Below are 19,474 nucleotides of genomic sequence, written 5' to 3'. Positions count from 1 at the left end.
AACTCAAGTTCCCCGTTGGTTGTTTTGTACATGTGAATGAAAAAGGCTGGATGGATGAAGAAGGGGTAAAGCTCTGGCTTGATAATGTATGGAGCAGGCGACCAGGTGGACTTATTCAAAAATGTAGTCTACTGGTGTGGGATATGTTCAGGGCTCATTTAACTCCCAGCACCAAGCAAAGGCTTGCAAGACTAAACACAGATAGGGCAGTTATTCCTGCAGGATTGACATCGTTGGTACAGCCACTGTATGTGTGCCTAAACAAGCCATTTAAAGATCGCATTCAAGAACAGTGGAATGAATGGATGGTTAGCGGCGAAAAGTCATTCACAAAAGGAGGAAACATGCGTGCTCCACAGTTGGATGTTTTGTGCAAGTTTGTCATAAAAGCCTGGAATGATATTGATGCAGAAACAGTAATCAAGTCTTTCAAGAAGTGTGGCATATCAAATTCATTAGATGGTATGGAGGACGACTACTTGTGGCAAGATGAAGAGGAAGCCGAAGCTGAGACCACACCATCTGATACGGAATTCGATCCATACGATGACTACCTTACAAATGTATCACAAGATGTCATTGATGTACTTATGATATCAGATGACGAACAGGAGGATTTTGAAGGCTTTTAAAGGGAAACTGTCACGCCAACAAAACCTGTAAAAATACCGTAGCTTGCAGTTATGATGGGCGTTGCTAACTCGCCAGGGACTTGCCCGGCACTTGTTCTCTCTCTATTGTTTATCTTCCTCCTATCATCATCAGTTCCAGTTTGGTTGACAGCTTAGAAAACAAACAGCATGGCAGCTCCCATGGGTTTATTGTCTTATCCTTCCTTTCAGCTTTAGAGTGAATTAGGAAAAGTTTAATCCACTTGCACTGTTTTATGTTTACATATTTGATGACAAACAGCCTTATGTTTATAAGTGACAGTTTTCCTGCTAAGTACCTGCATGTCATAAGCATTTGAATTAAAATTACCATATTGAAATAAAATCTGATGTTTTTTTAATTTTTATTTGGTGTGCGTTGGAAGAGGGATAGTCTTATACGGCGACTATATCCCAAACTCTATATTTTAACTGGAAAAGTTGGGGGTCGTCTTATACGCCCAGTCGTCTTATACGCCGGAAAATACGGTATTTAAATTTGCACATCAACAGAGGTTTCTTTATTCCATGGCACAATGGAGACTGTTGCAGCAAATACCTGCAAATTCATGACAGAATCTCAGTCACTGTTTGACCTAATGTCATCTGCTTTCCACCGTGAAATCTCCCCCCACCTCCCCACCCACACCAGGCAGATAATGTTGTCAAAGGATTAATCAGAGAAGACTAAAAACAGAATTCATTAATGAGGTCTGGGGTATGATCATTAGTGCTTATAAGCCCATATGGCTGGCTGTTTCATTTTTACTCTCTTTTTTTGGTTGAATACTATTAAATATCCACATGCTGCCCTATAAACACCATATCACATGCTAATATCAGAGGACACACATTTCAGCTAGACAGGACTTTACAATTAAGTAAAGTACAAAATTGTTAGTCACTGACCAATCAAATTCAGTTCCAATTCACAAGTTGCTACATTTGTATCTAATGGGTAGGTAAGGGGGGAAAACAACTAGATAGCTCAGAGGTGAAGTGAACCATTATTCAAAGTTAGCATAATCTGATGGCTCTTCTATAGAATTATAGAACTTGGTGGTCTTCTGAAGTTTTTAACGGGACCCATCCTTATCATACAACAGCCACTACAACAGAGCTCACTGTTGGGGGGGGGGGGGGGAAAGGAGGGTTGGGGCTCAGACAAAGGGCTAATATCTCAGCCACAAAGGCGATTCTCAAGATCAGGCTGAAAAATGACAATCTCTGTAGGCCTGTTAATACAGTGCTCTTCAATAGCACTAAGTTCATTCCACAAAAATAAAGAGAGTTCATCAAAAGCCATTTTCTGCATTATATTTCACAACCCCAGAACCTCTATATGTTATAATAGATAGAATGCTGTCAGTTACCATCAGATCTGCAGCACTACTAAGTATTTGGATTCTGATGTCAACAAAAATAATCACTGGAAAGAACTGAGATTTAAGGCCATTTACATTTCCAAAAATCTAAAGTGTAGCAAAATGCTAAACCTATTCTTTAATAAATAAATAAAAAATAAAAAAATAGATTTCATTTTTAAGATTTTGGACTAGAGTGTTTCAATTTCACAATTACCTTGTTTAAAATGCAAGAATAAAAACAGCCCTCCTCCCCCTGCAAAGACATGAACATGAACACCGAGGCTAAGATTTTAAGAATAAAATCAGACCCTGAGAAAACTGTGCATTATTTAGGACTCTGAAGTTTCATATTGCCAACTAGCCACTGGACAACTAAAAGGAAAAAAGAAAAAGGGGGGAAAAAAAAATAAAAACAAACAAACAGTTTTGATAGACTTATGGAGAAACCTGGATCCACAGCAGGAATACTGAGCATTTAACTATTCCTGTAGGAATGACAGCTGCTACCACACCCCGGCCTGTTGCAATGAAGGGTTAGCAGACACCCACCATCCGGGCTAGACCAACGCATGAAAATAAGGCAGTCCCCAGCCTTCTTCCCACCACTGTCAAGAAGACTGTTCCTCCCACTTATCAAGGGAGACTGCTTCCGTTGAAGCCCCATTTCTACACGCAGCAGAGGCTAGCACTACCACATCATGACTGGCAAATGGGGTTATTAGAAGTGCAATGTTACACAGGCTTGAGTACTGCTAATTTACTACCCGCGTTCATTTCCATTTCCTATGAAACCACTACAGTTTTAATCTGCATATAGACATCTGGATCTCCCAAACTGTGGTGAGCAATTTTCACATGGCAATTAGCTTCTGAACTGAAATATTGAGCCCTGCTGTCTTTATGCTCTTGCGTTGCTAGTTACAGACCTCATTCAAAGCCCATTAAAGTCTATGTAACTATTTTGACACTCAAACTCCTACAACACTTTAGCCTCTTAAGGCAGAACTAATGGTATTCAGATAAAAGATCTCAATTTAGGTTTCTGTCAATAATAATTAAAAAAAAAAAACACCACACCAAAAGCTTTCATCACCTCCGGGATCAAGAGATCCCCTTCATCCTTACAACCACGCCCAGGCCTCCATATCCCTTTCACCCGAGACCTACACTCCAACTTCTCAGCTGCTACGTGTCAGCACTCCAAAGTAAGCAGTCACCAGAGTCAGATGCCCAAGTATCAGTCTGCAGGGGAAGCTGCAAAAGCCATCTAACAAATGATGTAATCCCACACACAGGGAGGGAGAAGACAGATGAACGGACAACACTTCTACAGGTACTTCCTTACCATTGAGAATTTCCCTCCATTACCCCCATTAAAGCCCACACATCTCTCATTCAGAGAGAATTCAAGCCAATCCTCATCACCCCAACCATAGAAAATGGAGATACCACGGTTGAGGTAGCCAGGGTCCAATGCCCTTACTACCACTTTTCCAACCCCAAAGCCCCTCCACCCCAACCCAAAAAGTACACACAAGCCTTTAAGATTCCAAAACCAAATATACCCCTTCTCATGCATCTCAAAGACCTGCCACCCCAAGGGAAGTTAATTTATACTAAAGGCACTGGGTCTTGACTCTCCATAGTTAAGCTTGAGTTCCATTTCCACCACCTCCTTGTTATGTATGAAACACAGTGTAGCCTCCCCAACATTACAACTTTGAGTACAGAATGAATAATCAAGTCTGTTAGTTTATAGTTTAAAAATAGGGTCATTCAAGAAATTTAGCATCCCTCTCAGTCTTTTCTTTGTCGGAATAAGACATCCATACAGTTAAACTTACCTGAAATCTTATCTTGCCCATAGCTATAACCAAGGTTGTTATAATTGTATCTAATATTTTTGTAATTATAATAGGCCACAGATAGGGTTGTAACCACCAGTCACCACTGTTCCTGTATTGCTAATTTGCATACAACAATTCTACTCGTTGTAAAGAGTCAGTCATATGAGGGGGACTGGACATGCGTCAAGAGTTCTCACTGGTCGATTACTTAGCCCATCTGTCGCTGCTCTCTAAAAGCTTCCATTTCCACACACTAGCTTGGACATCAGTGCTAACCTTAAAGCAAAAAGACATTGGGATTGGGTTCTCCCTGTTCCTCTCTCCCCCACTTCCTCACATACCACCTGTCTGATTAATTCAGCCCTCTACACAAGTAGGTCAAATTAACTGCAAATTAAGAGCCAAATTCACCAGTACCCCCAGCTATCTGCTTTGCACAGCTTTGGTGTATTGGAATCTGCCCTCAAACTAAAGTTTTAAAAATTATTTAATGTCAATACTACATCACAAGGTAGTGTTCCCTGTTTAGTGTTCATGTATGACATTTTCAATTATAAAGATTCCAAGACAAAAAAATTAAGTTATAATGCAGTTAAGCTTACAAGTAGATTTCAGTAACTTTAATTATCCTAAAACCATTACAAACCCAGGAAATTGAGAGTTAGCAGTTGTACTGCAGAAATCCAAAGATATTAGCATAAGAAATGCACACTTAAGGCATGCAATAAAAACTTAACTCTCCCTTGCATTGGCAACACAAGGGGAAAAATACAAAAAGTCAAATACATCTTTAAAAATCAATTTAATCTGATCTGGGACCACAAACACTGAAATGCTTTAATCATAATCATATGGCTATTGCAGGATGTCACTACAAGGTAGAGCTAAGGTTATATGCATGCCTTAACTGTGCATCTCTACCTTACATATGAAAAAAATCCAGAAGTGTTGTAATGCTTTATTTTTGGGATAATAATTACAACACCTCTGGAATATTTTTAATCCCACCCCCACCCCATTATTCACAACCTTAATTCCATTTTAATGTAGTTGTAGGTCCTGGAATATTAAAGTCATAACTATATTAGGACCACTGAGATAATTGAACAGTTTTTTCAACATTATTTTTACCCAAAATAAAATAGTAGAGGAAAAAGTAACACTATTTCTGCCACCCTGGCCCCAACAAGGATTACACTGTTTTCACATCCCTAGGACAGGATACCTGCTTTCCATGGCTTAACTCATAAAACAGAAGAGTTTTGTCTCTGTGAACTCCTGAATATTAAACTCTCGACAGGTGAATTAAAGCTCTCTGATAATGACTCACTTTGCCCTTTCTGTTCTAGCTAAGTAAGCTATCACCCAAATGCTCTAGTCCTCCAGCAAAGCCAGGTATGACTTTATATTCTGCCATTTCTGGGGTAAATATCAAGCAGAATTAAAAATTATATCATCACAGATTTTCTGTTTTACTATAACTCTTTTCCCCTTTGTAAATCACCTTGAAGACAAAGAATAAAATACCTGAAATGACTACACTCCTAGGACTAGATTTCTGTTTTTGGGAACAGTTCCAATCCAAGCTTTTGTTACTATCACATTCTAGCAAATTAATAATGAGCATCACGAGTCAGAGCACATTAACCTGATGACATTAGATTAGAAAGCATGACAGATTAATTAGAAAGCTGTTAAACAGATCCCTATGGCCACAACACAAGTTAACTCATTATAATAAAGTTTCTCATTATAATAAGTCTTACAGTTATAGCAAACAAATGAAAAAGTGCAAAAGCAATAAGGAGTCCTAAAAGATACCAGGCCCACAAAATGCCGGTCATTGGTTAGATATTACTTAAATAAGATTCCATAACCCAAGGAATAACAAAGACTGACTTTATCAAGCTTGATGGCATTTTGGTTTCTAAAATAAATTCATGTGGCTAATAACTGTATCTCTGTCTGCCTTTCAGAACGTTTGAATGGACAGGAAGCATGCCACTTGGGCTTTACTTTAAACTGCTCTTCACTTATATATGATACAGGTCACACTAATATGAAGGAGTTTCCACATGTTGCTCTATATTTAAAGTAATCTACTGCCTTTTATTTGAGGCTCAATTGCAACACTTCTGGAAAGAGCTTGAAAAATGCCTTTGTTGTTTACTAAAATGTAGTACTTACTCTTAAAGTCACCACTCTTGCTTTGGGATTACGAACAGATGGTCCTGCTGAAACATAATCTACTGTCTCAATTTCAATAGGAAAATGCTGCTCACATTTCTCATCACTGTCCAATAGAGTTGGCCACTCAGTGCAGAAATCTGAGGGATACAAAAGTCAAGTTTTTTAAAAAAAATTGTCGCTTACCTGTATTTATAGTTTTAAAGAATTTTTTGTATATTTATAGGGAAACCATATTCCCTTACGTAATGAAAACATAAAGCGGTTATTGGTTTACAAGCACCATCACAACAATATTGCTTCACTTTTGAAATCAGTTCATCAACTTAATGCTGGAAGAACCCTTTCCAGATGTCCAGAAGAAAAGATGGGCTTTGCAGAATACTCTAAAGGCTAATAGAGTTGGGTGGGAAACTTTTCCCATCTCACAAATATTTGAGAATTTTATTATATTTATATATCTTATATTTGAGAAGTCTTTTCCCCTCCCATCTCAAATCAGGAAAAAAAAAGTCAAAATTCTGAAAACATTTGAAAACCAAAAAGCTATTTTTTTTTTCTTTTGGGTCAGCCAAATTGTTTTGTTTTAACAATTTTGAAGCTTTTCTTCAACTTTTTTTTTTGGGGGGGGGGGGGGGGGGAAGAGGGGGAAGTTGGAAGATTTGTAAAACCTGACTCTGTTTTGAAGTCTATTTTGGCACATGGACATTTTTCTAAAAAATTCCTGACCAGCTCTAGTTAACAGATTGTGGATCTGTTGCATTGGGCAGAGGGTGAAAAACAAATTTCAAAATAGAAGACCCCTGAATTTCAAAATAGAGAATTCCTCTCAGAAAACACACTGCCAGTAGATCCCTCTTCTGTATGGAGTTGAAGACTCCCATGTGAAATGTCTTTACTGATCTCAGAGGAATGGAAGAGACAGGTGGATCTCTCAAATAACCAGGTTTCAAGCTATTTAGGAATCTATAAATTAAAACCAACATTTTGAATTCCACCTAGAAACTTACTGGCATACAGTAGAGATTCTATAGCACAAGTAGAATGTGCCCTGGCATGAAACTCCACCTAAGAAGGGGACTGCTACGTTCATCATTAGTTTTAATTTCTAAGCCATTTCAAGTTGTAGAACCAAGCAGAACACATTACAGTAATTAATTTTGAGAGGACGTTGGCATGGATAACTATCGCAAGATCTTCACTGGAAGAAGATAGGTTGCACTTCTCAAAAGAGACAGATGAAAAACACACTCTTGGCCTCCATCACTACCTGGGCATCCAAGAACAACCAAACATCTAATACAACTAAATTGTGTTTTCTGCGCAATCACAGCTGGAGAATGTATACAATCTTTCTCAACTCTTCCAGCTGCTTTCCTCAGGCCTTATACTGGTATAGCTAAAATGCTACAGTTAAAGCAGTACAACCCCAGGGTGGATGAAATTACACAAGTATAAATGTATAGCAGTATAGCTTCCTCTTCTGAATGGGGTAGAAGCACATTTATACTGATAACTACATCCAGATTGGGGGTTGTACCAGAAAACCTATATCAGTTTAAAACAAAATGCAGTCCTAGCCAACAGTTTTACTGGTACAAAACACTGTATATAAACCAGGCCGTAGTTTTCTCTGGACTGAGTCATATCCAAGCCATACTCATGAAGACATCAGGTTATCCATTTCCCTACACTAGCTGAGCCTAACAGAAGAGAAAAGCAATCTCACCAGCACATTGAATACATCGCAACCCAGAGTAACACATTAAGCCTCCCAATGGCCTCTTTTCTGGGGGAAAAAACTGAACTCCCTGAGAGTTGAAGAAGCATGAATATATAGACTTATGTGAAATATGATTCCATACCAATCAATGGGACAAAAGAAAAATGGTACTGGACAATATTGAGAAAGAAATCTGACAAGCAGCAAGCTTTGTATTTGGGTCTTCTTATCCTACCACACAATGGTGTAATTAAATTACTTATTAAAGTGTCTTAAGAATTCCAAGGAGACCATTTTAAAGAAAAGGCAAAAACTCACCTTTAAGAGCTGTACAGTGTTTTTTAATTGCTGGGGGAGTCAGATGCAAAAAGTTGGGGATCTGAAATAAAATATTTGATTATTTTTCAGTAACCTAGTTTGCTTATAAACAAACTGCTGTGTGAATTTAAAATTGAAGGCACTCCCGTGAGCAGACAATAACTTGCTCAATAAACAAAGTCTGACTACTTATAAGTAGAATATGTAGTAGAAAGTAGAATACTACTTTCACTGTTTAATTGTCTTTAGACCAAGTGTGTGATAGGAGATTCAAATGAGAGGATTAAACAAGTGTCTCTTCTCACCTCTGACCCAGCACAAGTCTCATTAATAAGTTATGAGAGCAAGTCACCAGGACCAGACTCTGTACACATGAAAGTTTAAGGGATCGCAGTAAACTGATATTAAAGCTGAACTGAATCTCTTCATCTTCATTCGCTACTTGGGTGCACAGTTGTATTATGTTAAATATATTGTGTGATAAATGGATGAAGTATATATAAATATATCAAGTATGAAATGCTATCTGGAGAAAACATTTTGATCAAGCCATACTGCAAATCATTGGTCTTTGAGAGTTGGAATAAAACTAAGTTATATAAAGACTATTGTGATGCACCTACCTTTATAAGCTCCAAATTGCCTTCTTTCGGTGGAGGTACTCCTCTCTTCAAAGGATAGCCCATTCTGATGGGAAGAGGCACCGAAGAAGGATTAAATGCTGCTGCAGTTGGATAAACGTTGCTCCAGTCCTGATCAACAGCCATCTTTTCAGTTCTAGGAGCTTCAGGCTAAAGAAATTAGAAGTGATACAAAATAGGTGGGGGTCAGTTATTGTGAGAGATGAAACCAGTAACAGTCAAAGTGAACGGTGTTCTCAGGAATAACTGACTTGCTGGCTATCGTGGATCTTCTTAAGGCCAGTAACTTCAAGGAATGCCTTTTGCTAAGGTCATTGAGTTTTAAGAAAACATACTTTTGTAGTAAGTATTTAATAAATCCCTTTTCAACTGTAGAACATTTATTCTATCATATGAACATCTTATTTTAACCAAACTACATTCACGATGTTCTAGAAAAAACTACGTTCACAACAAGAAAGTCTCTCTCTTTACCCGGAGGTATTTTGTGCGTGCGCGCATGCCTGCAAGTTTCAAATCTGCAAATGTAAAAAATAAAGATGAGTCAAACCCAAATTTTAGACCACTATTCTATATCACATTTCTTATTTCATTCTGGGAAAAGTTCAAAGGGGACATGCAAAGGAATTTAAAAGAGAGACTTGTGCCCTTTGTGGTTTCTTTATGATAAATAAAGTGTTCCCCCCCCCCGGCTTGTATTCTAGAAGTATCAGGAAAGTTAAGTCTGGTCTTCCATGGTTTTGTTATAAGTTCATAGAGATGACCAAATAATGTTTAATGTGAGCTCTGAGGGACAGATTTTGAAAGGTATTTAGATGCCTAAAGATGCAGATAAGCACCAAGTGGAATTTTTCAGAGTGCCTAAGCAAGTAAACTAAATTACAATAGAACAAACAACAAAACAAGAGTAAAAAATTATGGTATTTTGAAAATTTAACTGAAGTTCACTTGATTTAAAAAAACAAAACAAAACAACAACTTTTTTACCCCATAATATCCCCAACATGGCTTGGTTTAGAATTTATTATGTATTATTTGTACTGTGGTAGTGCCTTAGGAGTCCCAATCATGAATCAGGACCCCATTGTGTCAGGTACTGTACAAACACAACAAAGAGACCACCCCCTGTCTCAAAGAGCTTACTATTTTACTGGAAAGATGAAACATTTGGATACAAACAGAATGAGGATTATGGGATAACAATGAGAATACTGGTCACCATAAAACCCAGAGGTCACATCTGTGTCAACCTCATGACAGAGAAGAGTTTTAGAAGATTTGAAGGCCAACAATGAAGTGGCTTTGCAAATGTTTGCAGGGAGCTCTTTCCATGCACAAAGGGCAGCTTGGAAAAAGCCATGAAGGTACTTGTTTCAAAAATTTAAGTAGAAGTGGGTGATGTAGGCTGGCATAATTGGCAGAGCAGATATGGAACTCTATAGCTCAACAGCATAAGAAGTGATAGGTAGGGCAGGAAAAAAGCCCATGAAAAGCCTTAAAAGTGAAGACCAAAAAAATTACGTTTGATGCAGTACAGAAGGGAAGCAAGCAGAAGGACACAAAGAGGGTGATGTAGTAAATCAAGAAAATGATCTTTGCAGCAGTATTTTGAATGGATTATTGAGGCATTGGTCACGATTCCACACAGTTAAGGCTGAGTTTGTCTTTGTTTTGTAAGAAAAATACAATGTATTCTGCCTCATCTTCACACCTTTACTCTTTGAGCATAGAATGAATTATCTGTTAGTTTAGGGATTTTTAAAAGTAATTAAAAACTGGATCATGTAATACAAGCAGGGCCAATGTTACAGAGATAACCTAAGCCATCACCACAGGAATCTACAGATAGTTTTCATTCTACAACTATTAGTTGTAATGATTCAGTGGTATGAGGGAGAATGGAGATGTGTCAAACATTCTCACTAGTAGATTGCTTGGCACAACTGTCACTGTTCTTGAAAGGTTTAACAACTTAAATATAGCTTGGGTTTTAGTGCTTGAAAGGCCCCCATGGCACTGATGTTTCATCTCCACTGCGCACAGAGTACTGATGAGGGAGCCAAGACAGGGAACTTTTAAAGCACAGCCATACTGGGCCTCAGACTGAGCTCTATCCCACCACTGCACATACCACATATCTTACTAACACAACCCTTTAAACCAGTAAGTCAATTGGTTTAGAGCCAGATTCATCAGTGTTTTGGCCACTTTGCACTGCTCTGTTATTACAAAGCAGCTGTAGATTCAGCTTAACTGGTTGCTGTGCTCTAGCTGCTTTGGTGTGGCACTGAATCTGTCCTTAAAAGTGTGCGTGTATATATATATATATTTTCATTCAAATAAATCAGAAATAATGCATTCCCTTTGGATTTCTTGTCGAGTGACCATGTGTTTATTAAAAACAAACAAACAAACAAACCACACACACAGGAGATTCCCAGACAAAAACGCCCACTCAGACAGAGTTAATGTTGAGAGTTTCAGAGTAGAAGCCGTGTTAGTCTGTATCTGCAAAAAGAACAGGAGTACTTGTGGCACCTTAGAGACTAACCAATTTATTAGAGCATAAGCTTTTGTGGACTACAGCCCACTTCTTCGGATGCATACCATGAAGAAGTAGGCTGTAGTCCACGAAAGCTTATGCTCTAATAAATTGGTTAGTCTCTAAGGCTTGGTCTACACTACCCCCCTAATTCGAACTAAGGTACGCAACTTCAGCTACGTGAATAACGTAGCTGAAGTTCGAAGTACCTTAGTTCGAATTAGTTCAAACTTACCTTGGTCCACACGCGGCAGGCAGGCTCCCCCGTCGACTCCGCGGTACTCCTCTCGGCGAGCTGGAGTACCGCAGTCGACGGCGAGCACTTCCGGGTTCGACTTATCACGTCCAGACTAGACGCGATAAGTCGAACCCAGAAGTTCGATTTCCAGCCGTCGAACTACCGGGTAAGTGTAGCCAAGGCCTAAGGTGCCACAAGTACTCCTGTTCTTTTAATGTTGAGAGTATGCATTAGTAGTTTAGTGTCAAAGCCATGATAGTTGATGTAATTATCCTAAAAATCAAGTATTGCAAATGCAGAAAACTCAAATCAAGGTCACACTTCAACATATATGGATTTCTTAAATGTTACCTTAACTCTGAGGACCTGGAGTTGGGAATGTTTGGCTTCAGTACAATTACCACCTCTCTCTACGTCTTTAGATCCAGGCTATGTCTAAGTCTTATGGAGTCCTTCAGCATAACATCTCTAAGATACATCCCTTCCCATCCATTCACACAATTAAACCCCCATCCAGGCTCTCATCTTGACTACTGCAACCTCTTTCTCTCTGGCCTTGACAAATGCAATCTTCCCACACTAATAGCCATTCAGAATGCTGCTGCAAATTGTATTTTCCTACCCTGTCACTTTGACCATATCACCCCTCTCCACATCCCTCCACGGACTGCCTTTTCTATACCGCACCAAACACTTTCAAAGCCCTTTATGGCTTACCTCCACTACCTATCATCGCTCATTCAGGGCTTGTCACCACTTGCCAGTGGATCGACGTTGCAGCGATCAATCCACCAGTGAAGACCGGTTAAATCGACCACAGATCGCTCTCCCGTCAACATAGCATAGTGTGGACCCCACGGTAAATAGATCTAAGCTATGTCGACTTGAGTTACCCTACTAACGTAACTGAACTTGTGTAGCTTAGACACTTTCCTCCACAGTGCAGACCTGCCCTCAGAGTCTAAAGATCAACTCTTAACTTATAATGGTCCATGATGCCAGCCTCCATTGCCCACTTGCTAAATTTTCAAAGCAAGCACCTAAAATTTCTCTCTCATGCTGCCTTTCATGCTTGGGAGGAACTCTCTATAAAACAGGATGGATAAAAATGTGTGTATGTGTAATATGTAAATAAATCAGATTTTTAAAATTAAACAAGTTTATTTTTTAAAATCAGCTTATTTAAAATTACATTTGAAATTATAACAACCTATGTTAAGGCCTAAGTTTATTATAACCTATTGAAATCATTTAATTAAACTAAACAACGTTATGAGGCAGTACATGTTTTCTGCCAAAGTCTTAAAGAAAGTTAAACCACTGCACTGGTGGAAGTCATGGACTAAACTGTAACCAAGAGTTAGTTGAAATGTTAAACCAGATTTTGACAAAAGTAGCCTCTTTTGCAGATGCAAAAAAATATTTTCTTCATTTTAGTTTATTCAACTAGTTCTGTTCAATTACTAGTTCATTCAAAGTTAAGAAACCAACTGGAGTTCAAAATGTAGGAAAATTTGTCTTCCTCTTCCAATCTATGCATAAAAACTAAGTGTGCAAGGATGAGGTCCACTAGTTCTAAAATTCTGAAGGAAAATGGTGACCAGAAACAATCATTCAATTCACATGTTGTTTAATAAATCAGTTAGTTTTAAATGCAAAACTCATGTTTTGATAAACTTTTTTCTTATCCTGCACATTTCAGGTTGTTTTATTTAACTAAAAAACAATTTTAAAATGCTGTTTTGTGCAATTTTAGTTGATTTTTCAAAAAAAGCTTGACACAAGTCATGAGTACAAGATTCATCTAGTGAGAAAAAATTAAAATTCTGAATAGATGTAAGCTATGACTACTTAAATAAATGTATATTGATATGGCATATCCTCCTGGTTAACAAAAAGAAACACCAAATTTAGTTTCAAGGCTATATTTAGTTCCAAGTCAACATGTTTTAATGATTACCAACCAATGAGAATCCATCTTTCTTTAGGAAAAGAACTAAAAAGTACAGATGCAAAACAAAACTAAAAAAACAATTTAAATCTCAGTTTCCTGTTTGCTGATTTAAATCGCGATTAAAGCTGGTAATTTAAGTCACTGATTTAAATTAATCCATCCTGCCCTAACATACGCAAAGCCATTTTATTTTTCTCCTTCAAATCCCTCCTTAAAACTCTTTGCCATGATGCCTACAAAAGCCTTGACAACGGGTAGGTTGCTGGTGTGCTGAAACCGCTGCGTATCATGCTGACTAATAGCATCTCATCATTTCTTTGTATTCCCATGACTGTCTGGATCCATCTTTTGTCTTATGGTTGGATTGTAAGCTTCTTGGGACAGGGAGGGTTAATGGACAAATTACTAAAATACGCAGTAAACACTCTTCAGAGTCTTGCAGATAAGGTAGTTGCAAACATTTTTATTTCTTACCACTCTTTTGTTTCTTGCAATTGGTGATGTCCTGCTTCTTCTCGATGCTGCAACTGCAAGATAAAGCAGTGCAAGTATCTTCAGTAAGACTTAAGCAGCATTGCTAAAAACTTGCACATTCAACAATTTTTACTTTGCCTCATCATTCCATGGCATCTCAAGACAACGGTAAAACTAAATGGTAAATCCAACCTGCAGAATTAATTGTTATCGTTAGATAAAAAACAGTGACGAGAACTGGCTTTCAGATCAGGACTATTAAAAAAATATATATCACACACACACACACACCACTTGCCAGCGGTGGGAAGGAAGCTATCTGTGGAAAAGAGCAACCTAGGCCATCAGTTTCTGCAGAATTAAAGCTCTCCTTTAAAGAGTTAAATTTCTAGCCTTTATGCAGAGCCCATGCATTTGCAGAGATAACCTTTCAAATGTATGTCAATACAGTGCTGTCTTCCAGAGTCTGAGCACAGCTCTAGTTCTTTTGCTGTTGCTGTTCAGGAAAGCTATGAGCAACATAGTAAAATGAACAAGACACTTGAGTTTCACCTCTGGGTTGGCAATTGTGAAACTCTGAAGAATTAGAGAGACAAGATGGGTGAGGTAATATCTTCCACTTGACCAACTTCTGTTGGTGAGAAACAAGCTTACACAGGTCTCTTCCTCAGGTCTGGTGTAAGCTCATCTCTCTCATGAACAGCAGCTACTCAAGTGAGAGATATTATTTCACCCACCTTGTGTATCTAATATCCTGAGACCAACATAGCTACAATAACACTGCCTACAACAATCTAAAGAATGTCAGTTTTACACACATACACCCTGTCCCACATCACAGCAATGGGTACTGGCAAGGAAAGTGGGGAAGGATAGAGGAGTTTTCACTTTGAGCTGCCAGAATGAGGAAGGAGTTTCAAACTTACCAGACACCTACGATCTAGATGACTTCTCAACATGAAACTGACCATGGACCTCACTTATTAACTTCCTCCCCAGCCCAACCATCTTTCATATTGGTACATTTTCAGAGTCTTGTTTGAACATTTAAATTAAAAAAATGGCGAAAAGGAACACCATCCTCATGTTCTTAAGCTCATATTTCAAGAATACAATTTTTATGAGCTAAAATCAATATAGCAAATAAAATCATACCCTAATCGTAATTTAGCAGATCTTTAAGCACTCTAATGATGTTAGGACAAATTCAGCCCTAGTGTATCACCAATACAATTAATTTCTATCCACTCATGGCAAGACTGAATTAGATCTTGTGACCTGCATCAATCCTTGTAATATGTATCTGATTAACTAGTCTTCTGTACTGCCCACGAAGATCTGCTCTCCCATCAGTAGATATTTAAATGCATAGAAACTAACACATAGAAAGTTTGTTTCATGACTAGGAAATCTGACCTTATTAACAATTGGTATATCCTGATGACAATTTGTGAAGCAAGAGTGACAAATATATGGCATGCTCACAGCCAAAGTAGTCAACATCAGAGCAAAGATATGACGACTATAACAAAGTCTACTTCCATAGCTTTGGACAAACTGCAAAAAGATCTTCTTAAGGTTTTTTTATTGCTACCCATCCCTATAGTATTTGAGCACCTGCCAGGTAACATCAATAGCAAGTGGTGATTACCCCCAAACCAAGCATTATAGCCCCAGGGAATTCAGAGGTAATACCGCGCTGAAAAGAAAGTCAAATATATTAAAGTATGTTCTGCACAAACTTAACTTTATCGTAGTTTACTGAATTTAAGCTTTTTTTTTTTTTTTTGCATTTATTGTTTTCCTTTCCAAGGACAGGGCAGAACACGCAGCAGAGACGCGTGGCGCTAGACCTGGAGACCCGAACTCGAATCCCTACAATGGAACCTCTGGGGGTTCAGCGGCCCCGCCCCGAGCGCCCTTCCCGGGGGCGGGTCTCACCTTTGCTCTGGCTGGGCCCCCCGCTCCCCACAACCAGGGCGGTGGAATAAGCCGATACCCCGAGGAGCGACCTGGGCCCTGCGGCCAGCCCCCCGCAAAGCCAGCGCAGCATCGGGCGGGCGGAGGAGAAGAGGCAGCCACTGGCGGCCGCCATGTTACTTTGCGGCTCACACACGCGCACTTCAGACGGCTCACGGAAGCCGCTTTAGGCCAAATCGATTAGGCGAAGCATGAGATTCCCCGCGCGCGCTCGATCTGGGGAGGGGGGCGGGGCTTCTCGCGTTTGGCGGGGTGAGGCGCGCGCTGCCCTTGCTTTAGTGGCTGGAGAGCTTGCAGAGCAGCCCGCTAAGACTGCGGCTGCTTCTGTCTGGGAAGCATGCGAGGGAAAATGTGTGTGGGTGTTTTGAGAGGGAGGGAGGCGTGATAAATTTCCAGCAGCAATAATGAATTTTTAATAATAACCCCTGTAGAACACAAACCAAACAAATGGTGGCTGGTAGCAAAGGATTATTTTAAAAGGAGGATGAAAAGGAAGGGAGGAAGAGCAAAGTGGTGCCTTATGCAGAAAGTGGCAAGCTGCTGCTCTTTCCACACATCATTAAACATACGTAGCGGCACCCCACTGTTGCCAGTCTTCATGCTCTTATCACGACTCTTGCGATATTTGTTTTTCTTACAACCCCAACTCCTGCTTTCATGTGATTGCGGGAGAATCTCCGCTTTTAGGGTTGTTGTTTTTTTAAAGTAACTTTTTAGGTGACACAGTTGTGTGAGTAAGCTTGAAGACATAGCCCAAGAGTACTCTGAGAAGTTCACAATCCAGATGACAAATAAAAAGTGCCCTCAATGTATTACTTCGAAAACTCATGTTTTGGGGGGACTTGAACTAGCTTGAACATCAGTAGGTGCACAAGGAATAGAAGGCTTGGCTGCCAGCTGCCTACAGGGTATGGCTCTAATTACACTTGTGTTCATCTATACTCCTACAGATAGCCCCACATATGCAAATCATGAGATTTAATGAGATTTTTTTAAACTAAATTTCACATCCTTTCCTTGCCTTTTGGTTTCTGGGTCTTACGTTGGGTCATGTTTTCAAGCTTTTCTCCACAATCATAAAGATTATAAACTTGTGTGTGCATGTTGGGGGGGGGGGAGGAGGGAGGTTGTCCTGAGTGAAAGATGGGGTTCTCACATATTTTCATAACTCAGAAATCTGGAGCTTGAGAACACCAATGACTATGAGAGTTAGCAATATGGCAGATATCAAGGAACAGGCATTGTGAAGTCATTGGTTCATTACAACTAGCTAACTGGGGCTCATTTCAAGGCACAGTTTTCTGAGGTCTCTGGTTGTGATGTCAAGACATGAGCTCTGTGATAGCACTCATTACTATTTCTAGCTCACTGAGCTAATCTCAAAGCACAGGTGGTTACTGAAATTATTGGTTTAGTAGCTCAGTTCCTGTAGCTAATATCATATTAAAGACTCGCTGAACAAAATACTTCATAGAAACCACGGGGCACAGGGATCCCCTGCTCCAGGATCTACATATTAGTTTGCCAAAAATATCATGTAAAAATGTCACTAATGAAAGCCTGTGTGACACAGGTCATCATAGAATTGTAGAGTTTAAGGCCAAAAGGACCACTAGATCATCTAATCTGACCTCCTGTATATCACAGGTCACCAACACACCCCAGCATCTGTACACTAAATCCAACAACCAAAATGAGACCAAAGTATTACGTCCCAGAGGAGACTAGACTGTTATGTGCCAGAGGCAGAAACTAGGAGGGATCAAAGTGCACCAGTCCTCGAGGCCCCCACAATGGCAAGGAAATGATAAGTGAGATTTCTCAGATGATTCTGGCAAATGACCCACACTCACAAACTCTGCAGAGTAAGGTGAACCCTTCTCCACAACGTTCTGAGAGAAAGAATAGTTGGTACACCTCAGAGTCCTCACCCACCCTACCCCATGTCCAGCTGTGGCCATCCCTGAGCTTTAGAAGGAGATAAAAAAAACTCCCAGAATTCTTTGGGGGGGGGGGAAATCCCTTCCTGACCGCTGCCAGTGGCTGACCAAAACCCTAAAGCATGAGCTTTAGGAGCATAAGACATAAACTGGTAGTAAGCCCCAGCTTTCTCTTAAAACTCCTGACTCTTCACTGGAACCCAAGAAGGATGTGCACATGACTAAATGCAAGAAGTCTGGAAATTGTAATGGAGAATAGATTATTAATTATGTGGAACACCTCAGAGAGTTGGGTCATCATAACTCTAATAAGTAGAAAGAGTTGTGCTATCCCTAAAGAAATCAAAAGGTACCAAAACAAAAAATTAACCCTGAATATATTATCTACTGCTAATCAGAAAATTGTAGGCTAAGGATGGAATTCACACCTGTGCAGTGTGGATTACCACGGGCACGCAGGGGCGAAAGAAAATGCAGGCCTGTTATTTACCAGGCTGCACCTGGCAATAGACTATATTGGTAAGGGATGCAAGGAGAGTATGGGTCAGGATGCAAACTGCAGACACCCACACAACTAAAATTAATCAATTTAAAGTTTTAGTGGGGATAATTACAAGGGGTAAGGGAGCAGCGTTTGATTAGCTAATAGAGTTAATGAAACTTAAAACACACAATGACTAAAATATCTACTAACAATATTTATAAACAAAGATGCAGCAATTAGTAATAACTGATACTTACAAATACAAACCAACGCATAACAACTGGCAAACGTAGAAACTCTGTTTGAAACACGTGAGCTGAGAGAGAGACAGGCTTGGTTACGGATGTACACAGGATACACAGGATTCGTTTTCCTTTCTCCTCTCCCTGCCTGCACATGGCAGGCAGACCCATAAAGTACCAACTATGACATCATAGAAGTGTCATAGAGGACGGGGCCCAAAACCTGTTTGTGTTTGTTTCTGATTGGCACAAGCAAAGTTTACACCAAGTAGGGGAGCAGGTGCCTCAAAGTCTGGCTTCGCCCCCAAAAGGTGAGGAAATGCATAATGTTTTAGAATGCGTGCAACACTGAATGACAAAAGAAGAGGTCAGGGCAATACTGGTATGGGCAAGTTTTACAGGATGCAGACAGGAACTCATCTCAACATGCAGAAGGCCTGTGCACCAGGTAGGTGTTCAAAACATAACTAAAATTTCACCCTAAATTAATCAGAGCCCCATGGGACAACAAAGAGGAGGATGGCTGGATGTTTTTCAACATGTTTCTATCAAAGATAGTCCCCAAAAGTGTCAATTTTTTCTACTGAAAATCTTCAACATGTTTCAGCCAGCTCTATTTCTCATTGTTTGAAAACCCATTCATTCTGCAGGTCTCCGAGTAATCCTGGGCAGGAATCTCTTTGCTTGTTACAGAAGCTGTCAACAACAAATGGAGACTGGTAAGTATTTTTCTTTTATCTTTAATTTCTTTGTTTTATTCTGCTCTAGATTTTTAATGCTTAAATTCAGTTTGTGGTACTTACATATGAATAGCAGATACGTTTGTCATCTTCATAGCATTTCTGCTAATCTTCCACGAATGTAGATTCCTCACTACATTCAGGCTT

At 39.5% G+C, this 19,474-nt stretch overlaps 1 protein-coding gene across 1 annotated transcript in view; it reads right to left on the bottom strand.

Moving 5' to 3' along the window:
• The window catches only part of MRPS35 (mitochondrial ribosomal protein S35), a gene marked incomplete at its 5' end in the record, with an annotated part of 51,880 nt that extends 35,793 nt beyond the window's left edge, over positions 1 to 16,087 (bottom strand). The window contains 5 exons of the mRNA XM_034759842.1: positions 6,052 to 6,191; positions 8,093 to 8,153; positions 8,716 to 8,883; positions 13,942 to 13,994; positions 15,883 to 16,087. Of these exons, the coding sequence (XP_034615733.1) occupies positions 6,052 to 6,191; positions 8,093 to 8,153; positions 8,716 to 8,883; positions 13,942 to 13,994; positions 15,883 to 16,087 (627 nt within the window). The remainder of the gene's footprint in view (positions 1 to 6,051; positions 6,192 to 8,092; positions 8,154 to 8,715; positions 8,884 to 13,941; positions 13,995 to 15,882) is intronic.
• Positions 16,088 to 19,474: the final 3,387 nt, after the last annotated feature.

The sequence above is a fragment of the Trachemys scripta genome, chromosome 1, assembly GCF_013100865.1.
Source record: "Trachemys scripta elegans isolate TJP31775 chromosome 1, CAS_Tse_1.0, whole genome shotgun sequence".
Classification (NCBI taxonomy): Eukaryota; Metazoa; Chordata; order Testudines; family Emydidae; genus Trachemys; species Trachemys scripta.
This window is presented reverse-complemented; position numbering and strand designations above follow the sequence as displayed.